Genomic DNA, 9,307 nt, shown 5'->3' with positions numbered 1-9,307 from the left:
CATTTTCAAAGAATCAGACTGAGAGAAAAAGATTTTATCAAGGCAGGGCACAGGAGTTGGGAACCCAAAACCTCATAACAACACACTGCTATCCAGTTGGACAGCTATGACTTTACACTGAGTCACATACAGTGATGTATAATTCCTACTGCGGACTTCTCAGGATGCTGACAGAAGTTTTGTACTCCTCGAGATAAACCACGGCCCTCTGTGCCCCCCCCCCCCCAAAAAACAAAACCTACAAAAATAGCTTTCCTGGAAAAAACACAAATATAGAATAATTAAAATTCAAATACAGGGCCAAAATAACCATCATGGAGTTAAGTTCCAGGGGAAAACGTTCCAAAAATAAGAACCATTTGCCAAGATATAAAAAGTGATGTGTTGCATGAATTAAAAGCTCTGTGTCTTGGGATTTATGATCGAACAGGAGAATACAAGGCTAAATCTTTGGTAAGCAACCAAACGGCCTACATTACAAATACAGTTCTTACATGTTTATATTTATTTGCTTATACTTTGTATTTAGGCATCAAGTCATTGTAAGCTGTGTACGATTTAGCCTATTAGAGGTGAAAGTTATGAGAACTGCTTGAATACGTAACCAACATACAATCAGCAGTGTACAATGTCTCCCCCTCTTGTTAAGTAAGTGGCACGCCAGAACGTAATTTTCCATATTTCACTATAGAAAACGTTTTGAAATATTTATGTAGTTTTTTTTTCATAGTAACTTATTATCGTACCAGGCAAAAGGTTGTTAAGAAGTCAAAAGGGGCTATTTAGCTTTGATTTCAATACGGTTTTTTTTTTAGACTTTTATTTTGTATTCGAGCTTTATCGATTTGGCGGCCATATTGAAAATGTGATACTGTGGTTTTTGCGTTGTTAGGTATACTTTACAGGAGGTAACGTATATTTATAAATTACATGAATTTACATCTGGTGCGAGAGGAGGAAAAAGTTATTTAACATTATTCCACAATACTTTGGTTCACTTTTCCCGGTGTTAATCCCTGTCCAGTACACTTTATTTGAAATGACCACTGCTAACATAAGTAACCTAGCTAGCCAACTGTTTAATAGGCGACTGGGATTGCTAACTGGGATTGCTATCTACCTAACGTTTGTTAACGTTAGTTAAGTTAGTTCGCTTGTGAGTCAGTTCACGGTAGCGTTAAAGTTGTTATTTTAAACAGTGTATGTGGCGTCAGGTATGTGTTTAGGTGAGCTTCATATGATGTCTTATCTGATTTCGTATTACTTTATATCCATTAGTTTGTAGGTGTTAGCTAGCTAAATATTGCTATTGGTTGAACTTCTGATGGGTAAAACCGAACATCGATAAACACGCAGAATAACTTATACCTTTCCATCCTGCTGTCTTGTTCAGTTGCCCAGACAACACTGGAACCTTTGCATACCCTCTGGTAGTTAGAAGACATTAGCTAGGTTCGTTTCCACAACAGAAAATGAAATCACTTGAGACTAACCGTGCGAGCTGAATGGCTGTCAGAGCCACCACTTTAGAACCAAGGGGACTCCTACTGCCTTGGTAACGGGAACTGTGCACTTGACTTTCCTTGATTAGGCACTCATTCAGTAGCAGTTTGGTCATAATATGAACACACTCTACACTGTCTGACAAAATTTGCAACGATACTTGGCTGGGCTTGCTGTCCTTGCTGTCAAGGTCGCAAGTAAGCGTCCTTAGTTGTGCAGAAGGTTTAAAATCTCTTCTGCTCTTCTGTGCCTCTGTCTCGCAAACAAGATGAACGCTCCTGCAGTGGGACAGTCTCCTGTGATGTTTCCAAACCTGGAAGCTGGTGGGAGTGGGAAAGCATCAGCGCTGCTGGCAGTGCCAGTGGGGCTTAGCAGCTCAGACATGGAGCTCCAGAAGCTGCTCATCGATGAGAGGATGCGCGGCGAGAATCACAAAACCAACTACCAGACCCTGAAAGCTGAGCACACGAGGTATGAGATTATACCATGGCTACCTTAGGCAGAGTAGTAAAGGCCTTTTTTTTTTTTTTTTTTTTGGTGGTCACATGCTGTGATGATTGGTTTATATTTGTTCTGAGAGCTGCTACAGTAGGGTTACAGTATTTTGATACCTTTTTGGACTGTGTGTGTGTATAGACTGCAGGATGAATACACACGGGCACAGAGTGAGTGTAAACGCCTGCTGAATGAGAAGCAGGCAGGCCAGGAAAAGCTGCAGCTGCTTCTGGCAGATCTGAGAGGACAGCTACTGGACAAAACCCGTGAGCTGGAGGAGCTCAGACTGCAGGTCCATAAAATAATACTAAAATGGGAGAACTGCAGCTCTGTACCTTGTTTTCTCCTGTTATAATATATTAATTATTTGCTACATCACAATGTGTTTTTTGTCGTGGTAGGGTCAATACAGATTTTTTTGGTTGGTTGTTTTTTTAAACAACCTTAGTTAATTTGTGGTTCGTTTGTTTGATTGTGGATTGTGAGTGTGAATGTTATTTCACTTGTGAATAAAGAGAAAATGGCTTTGTTAATAGGGAAAATGGTTTCTAAAAAAGATTAAAAACTCCTAGAAATGAATCTCTTGTGCCAATTTGAGCACTGCTATTGAAAAATGCACAAGGGCCACTGGCACTTAGCAAGACAATTATCTACTTAACAGAACATCTATAGAATTGTGTGTGTGTGTGTGTGTGTATACCTGTGAACATGCCAGGCGGTGACCCCTCAGCGGCTGGAGCTACTGAAAGCCCAGGTTCAGCAGGAGATGGAGGCTCCTATCAGAGAGCGCTTCAGTAAGCTAGAGGAGGTAAGAAATATCTGTGTTTCTATACTTTAGAGAAAGGATTACTAAGATGTCTGTTACAAAGCAGAATTTCTCTATGTTCTGTATATAAGATATTTCCTTATCTGTAGCTAGGCTACCCTGGGTTAGAGCCTGAAGGGTTTTCTGAACTAGTATGTAATAAAGGTGGAAACAATCACTGATTATCTACATATCTTCTTCACAAGAGTGTTCTGCACAACTGTTGGTTCAAAACAGTAAAACTATGTGCTGAAGACCACTTCAAAATAAGTCAAGGGGGTTTATAGCATCATGTTGTGCTTTGTTAAACAAGTGTTCTTGTTTAAATATGGAATTATTTAAAATGAGTTCTCTCTCGCTCTCTCTCACTGTTGCAGGAAGCAGAGAAGTACAGATCTGAATACAACAAGTTGCGTTATGACATCACTTTCCTCAAGTCAGAGTTTGATCACCAGCGAGAGGAACACGAGCGCATTCTAGAGGAGAGAAGGATGCGATACAGTGCTGAAGTACGTCTTCTGGAAAAGAATATTTGCTTATGTGCAAAATGCATAGCATTTATCCCATCCATCTCTAATTTAGGCTGTCTTAGTGTAATTCTCTGTGTGTGTGTGTGTGTGTGTGTTTGTATGTATTTGTTTATCCATCGTGTTCAGCTGTCACATCTGGAGAGGGAGAAGGAGACCCTAACTGCACAGCTGCAGAGTGGCGACCCAGCACGGGACGGGAGGCGAGTGGAAGCCCTGTTAAGGGAGAAAGCCCAGCTGCACCAACGGCTGCGTGGCTTGGAGGCCGAGGTGGCCGAGCTCCGTGCCGAAAGGGACAACTCTGGGGCGCAGGCCGAAAATGTGCAGCGCATTCAGATCCGCCAGCTAGCAGAGTCCCAGGCTGCAGTCAAGGCCCTGGAGGTGAGCAGAAAGACAGGTGCCACAGTCCATTGATGTGTGGTTATGTTCAGATCCATTGCCTTTTTTTCAGTTTCATAAATTTGTCTCCATTTATACCCCTGTTTAGGCTGTTTGTTCCCCCCCCCCCCCATTTTTCCCCATTTGCTATTAATACTTGATCATTATAATTACAAAGAATATTTTATGTAGTCATGAGACGTTCCTTATTATATAGTTAATAAAATAAAATTAAATGAATTAGAAGTGCTTGTTATTGATGCCACTGTTTGATGCACATGGTTATGATTCAGTCAGAGAAGCAATCCTTGCGCATGCAGCTGGAGCGGATGGACAAAGAGCTGCGCTCTACCCAGGAGCAGAACACCCTGCTCACTGGCAAGCTACATAAAGCCGAGAGGGAGAGCAATGCCCTCAACAGTCAGGTGGGCACATCCTGCCTGCTCAAAGAACTAGATTCACCACAAGTCCACCACAAGCCCAGAGTAATTACATTTTCAATATTTTAGGCATTTTGTAATAAATTCAATTATTAAACAGGTTGAAGGGATGCGCCACACACATAAGCTGGAGTTGGCTAATGTGAAGCTGGAGTGTGTGAAGGCCAGGGGAGAGGTGGAGAGGGAGCGAGACACACTGCAAGCCCGAGTGGAGGGTAAACCACAACATTCTTTAACCCTGCATTCCTCTCACCTTCCTTAAGTTCAATCATTGTTCTTTTTTATGTTGATTTTTTTTTTCTCACTCAAAGTGTCTGCTCTCAAGAACAACATTCTCCTCACATTCTCCTCAGGTCTGCAGTGTGATCTTGAAGTTTTAAAGGCGGCTATGCAGAGAAATAAAGAGATGCTGTCCGAAAAAGAGCGGGAAATGGTTCGCAGGGTACAAGCAGCAAGAGAGGATGAAATACACAAAATGGCTGTCATTCAAGAGGAGAAGTACATAGTTTTTGGTTTTTTTGGTTTTTTTGGTTTTTTTTTTGGTAAACTAGAAATTACTTATGCATTTCGCCCTTTGTTATAAAAGTCTTCCACATTTGTTTTTATATTTGTTTGCGTGTGCATGTATCAGGTTGGAACTGGAGAATCGACTTTCTGACTTGGAACAGCAGAGAGCCCTGCAGGAGGCCACAGGAAACTCCCAGAAAGAAGAGTGGGAGGATCGTGTCCGTGCTGCGCAGCTGGGGGAGGAGGCTGTCCGCAAGGAGCTGCAGAATATCAGGTGACCTCTTCATACTCCAGTGTTGGAGCAAGACTATCCAGACAGGCTACTGGTTACTTCTTGGTAGCCCCACACCTCATTGAAATACAAACCATATGCATGATGGAAATGGAATCAGTCTTTCCCTGAGAGATGCTGGGAGTTGATTTTAATTCTAAAAAAGATCTTGTAAGTGCATATGTATAACTCAGAGGCACACAGTTCCTGGAAGTTAGATAAGGTTGAGCTCCATGATGTCGGGCATTGAGATGACCCTTACCTTAATAAGAGACTTACCGAAATAGGTCAGCCAAAGTATATTTAGATTACTTTCTTACATACTGATTATTTGGTGGGTGTCTGTGTCCTGTGCAAAGAGCAAAGGTGCAGCAACAGCTACTACAGCTAGAGGAGCTGGAGAGACAGAAGACTGAGAACTCAGAGCTGAGACAAGTAGGTAGCAAATCCACACACTTAACTGTAATCAGTAAAACATGAAATCAAAGAAATCTTTGGACACATCATACATGTCAGATGTTATAAAAATAAATGTGACTGACTGATGTGGTAAGCAATGCTCGATTATTTATACATGGTTCTGCTCATCTCAGCAAAATACACAGCTGGGTCTACAGATCAGTACTCTGTCTCATTCGGAGAGTGAGCTTACAGAGGCCAATGGTAGGCTGAGAGAGTGTCTAGAAAGGCTGAGAGAGGAACTAAGGAGTGCTCGCACACAAATGGAAAGGACCCAGCAGGAGGCCGAGAGGTACTCCCCATATTCCTTCATGGTTTCATCATCCATTGTCAAAGGGGAATACGGGGTAGAATGAGGGGGGTTCTCATAGTGCTTTTCTTAAATGTGAAAAACATTGGGTGCATTCCATTGCCTTTTGTTTCCCCATGAATTCATACTGCATTTTTGAAGGTTGGGTCTGGAAGTGAAACTCTGTTGCCAAGCAATAGTATTTATCTGCTGGTCAGCTTTTTGAATAAAATGTTTTTAGCTAGCTAACATGAGCTAATATTACTTAATTGCTGAATATGACCAATAATATGTATGTAAATGAAAAAACACTAATCTCCTGTCATATCTAACACTTTTACTATGTTAATTTAGGATCATTTGACACTGCAGTCTTTGCTTTATATTTATACCCATCAAAAAAGGCTTGCCCTCCCATGCGTCTGATAAGAAAAATGTGTATGGTATAGGTTATTTGGTCACCTTCTTCAAAAAAACTCATGCCACCTGGAATACTCCAGGCATCTTTGACACATTAAAAGCTTTAAAATATGAAGAAGTTTATGATGTGAAGAATTGCAAGGGTTTTTTGAAAGTGATTACCAAAATCAGTGAGCCTTTATGTATTGTAACCTAACAACGATATCCTACATAGTATAGCCCCTGATTGAGTCAGTCACTTCTATGAATTGCAGTTACTTAAACTGTCCTAACCATGGTGACACTGTTAACAGTGCTCTTATGGTGAAAGCATTGTTGTTTTCCGCTCTGTTGTAGGCTGGTGGAAGAGAGGCGAGTAGAGTGGTTGGAGGAGAAACACAAACTCCAAGATAGAGAGGCGGAACTGCACGAGAAGCATGACCAAGCCAAGGAGCGCCTACAGAGGGCAGCACTTGCTCAAAAGAAGGTCATTCTCCTTTGTTTTCAGGACTGAACTGCTGTTTTCTTTTCACTAGTGTCAAGAGAGGGACTGCGCACTATTTTCTTGTTGTTAAAGTCTATCCATCCACCTGTCATACACTGCCTGCCCAAAAAAAGGTCACACACTCTAATATTTCATTGAACCACCTTTAGCTTTGATTATGGCACGCATTCGCTGTGGCATCGTTTCCACAAGCTTCTGCAATGTCACAACATTTATTTCTGTCCAGACTTGCATTAATTTTTCCCCAAGATCTTGTACTGATGATGGGAAATTTGGACCACTGCGCAAAGTCTTCTCCAGCACATCCCAAAGATTCTCAATGAGGTTCAGGTCTGGACTCTGTGGTGGCCAATCCATGTGTGAAAATGATGTCTCATGCTCCCTGAACCACTATTTCACAATTTGAGCCCGATGAATGCTGACAATGTCATCTTTGAATATGCCCATGCCATCAGGGCCACATTCCTTCCTTGAAGATGATGTTTCCCCACTGTCCTTCCACTTTCAATAATGTGTTGGGACAGTTCCGATTTTAGTAGTTTCAGCAATCTACTTGTGTTTTCTCTGCTTGTTGCATGCTAATAATATGACTCTTCTGAAACAGATTAACATCTTTTCCATGACCACAGGATGTGTCTTTTGACATGGTTTTTTAACAAATGATAAGCTACTCACTGCATCAGTTAGGGTTAAATAACTTGTTGCCAGCTGAAACATAATCACCCATGCAGTAATTATCCAATGGGAGGCTCTTATCTATTTAGTTAAATCTGGATGGTGACCTTTTTTTGGCCAGGCAGTGTATATAAGCATTACATTGTGTGGGTATTTTTCACTGATTTCAGCCCTTAAGTACTTTTAGTCCATTAACCTTTTTTTTTCATTTTAGAGAAAGACCATGACAGAAGCTAAAGAAAAGAAACTGCAGAATAAGATACAGCTGCTCGAAGCCAAAATGGAAGAATTGGAAATAGAGGCTCGTGTGGCAAAAAAGTACTACTTTCCCTGGGAAAATGTGATTTGTTTATTGGAAGATTGTTTTGTGCATGGCTAAATCGTAAATATGTTTGTTTTTGTGTGCATGTGTATTGCAGAAATTCATCCTACTCTGAGGAGAACACCCATCTTAGGAGACGTCTAAAAGAGCTGCAGAGGAGACACAATGAGTTCCGCAGGCTGTTGCTGGGCAATCAGATGAGCTCTACACCTCTCCCCCACTCTCTGCTCATCCCAGGCCCAGAGTCCAGCTTCTCAAACCTGCAGGTAAGTTGGAATACACACTATTTAAATGCAGGCAAGACAGTAATAACAGTAATAACAATGTCTTCTTGCTGTTTAGCCTCTATCCTCTACTCGTCATTCTCTATACTGAACTCCTCTTCTTGCTCCGGCACTCCCATCGCAGGAGGAGCAGCACCAAAAGGAGCTGTCCTTGTTGCAGAGGAGACTGGAGGAGCTGGAGAACAGTCAGCAGCAGCAGCTGAAAGAGCTAACCACTCCTCAGGTTTGGGATAGACAGACTGACGCAGAAAGACTTCCAGGACCACAGGACAGCCTGCCTCACCATTGAACCTTTGACACTGTGAGACAAGGGCTATTCATACTGTGCCAAAGACCAGTCACAACTGGGCTCAAATGCTGTACTGTTAATTTTTGATTCCTCGATCAATTAGGAGTTACAGGGAATTCTTGGATAAATATTTATTTTTATATAGCATTTGTAAGTGTTACTGTTTTAATGTTTACATTTTTAAAACTATTTTTAAAAATATCTCAATAGGTGCTCTTTTTTTGTATTAATAATAATCTGATTTGTACAATAAATTGGGGGCTTATATTCTAGTATTTTGTAATGCATATGTCATTTTCATGGCAAATTTTAATTTATTGTTCCTGATATTGATATAGTTCTCAGGTGACAGGTTATATTTCTGGGTGTTTCATACCATACATGTTTTATCATTTTGAAATAAGTTCTTTTTTCTATATCTCTATCCTAATGCAGTCTTTAATATAAAGGCCAACTCATGATGGAAGCTGATAAAGGTTGATCTAATGTACACAGGATAGAAGACTCCAGTACAGTTGGTTCACTGACTTTAGAGTGTAATAGTGATGCCCAGAGTGATGAATTTCCATTTAAAATTGATTGTAAAATATATGGCATTCTTTTGTCGTCTACTGTTAGTCTTGGCACTTTACTAAATATTAGCTCTATACTGCAGTTTATACAGTGTGTTAAAAACAGAAGTCATGACACCTTAAAAAGAACTGGGATTGAATCTGCAATCATGAAACCCTCCTAGAAAGAAGAACCTGAATGGATCTGATAAATACAGACGCATTTCAAATGCTTTTCATTGGAAAACCGAAAGTGCTCTTCAGTCAGCTGGTTATTTTTCTATCCTCAAATAGCTATTTTGATAATATTCAGATTATTCAGATAATAGTCAGAATTCTGGCACACACAGCACTTTTGTCTACTACATCTGGTCTACTATTTGATTTTAGTACCACCTCTTACACCATAGATTATAAAATACTCTTAGATTTGGGAATGGGATTGGAATCTTAGGAACGGTGCTAAACTGGTTTTGGTCATATTTGCTGGAAAGGATCTGCTTTGTTGAAGTTTTCATTTACAGCTTTTATCAGACACTTTTATCCAAATTGACAATTGTTATTGTACAGTTCAAGCAAATGAGGGATAAGGGCCTTGCTTAGAGGCC

The 9,307-nt window shown here is 40.7% G+C and overlaps 1 protein-coding gene across 1 annotated transcript; it reads left to right on the top strand.

The window, feature by feature from the left end:
- The first annotated feature begins 847 nt into the window (after window positions 1-847).
- Window positions 848-8,757, top strand: cep83 (centrosomal protein 83). Its single transcript, XM_027014249.2, has 16 exons — window positions 848-908; window positions 1,772-1,974; window positions 2,140-2,290; window positions 2,714-2,806; window positions 3,181-3,312; window positions 3,460-3,711; window positions 4,002-4,133; window positions 4,249-4,363; window positions 4,502-4,646; window positions 4,780-4,929; window positions 5,286-5,361; window positions 5,520-5,677; window positions 6,431-6,560; window positions 7,468-7,571; window positions 7,673-7,841; window positions 7,984-8,757. The coding sequence occupies exons 2-16, from the start codon at window positions 1,772-1,774 to the stop codon at window positions 8,146-8,148; spliced, it is 2,175 nt and encodes a 724-aa protein (XP_026870050.2). The 5' UTR covers window positions 848-908; the 3' UTR covers window positions 8,149-8,757.
- The last annotated feature ends 550 nt before the right edge of the window (window positions 8,758-9,307 follow it).

This window comes from Electrophorus electricus, chromosome 2 (genome assembly GCF_013358815.1).
Source record: "Electrophorus electricus isolate fEleEle1 chromosome 2, fEleEle1.pri, whole genome shotgun sequence".
Taxonomy (NCBI): Eukaryota; Metazoa; Chordata; class Actinopteri; order Gymnotiformes; family Gymnotidae; genus Electrophorus; species Electrophorus electricus.
The sequence above is the reverse complement of the archived record's forward strand: the minus strand, read 5'-3'. Positions and strand labels throughout refer to the sequence as shown.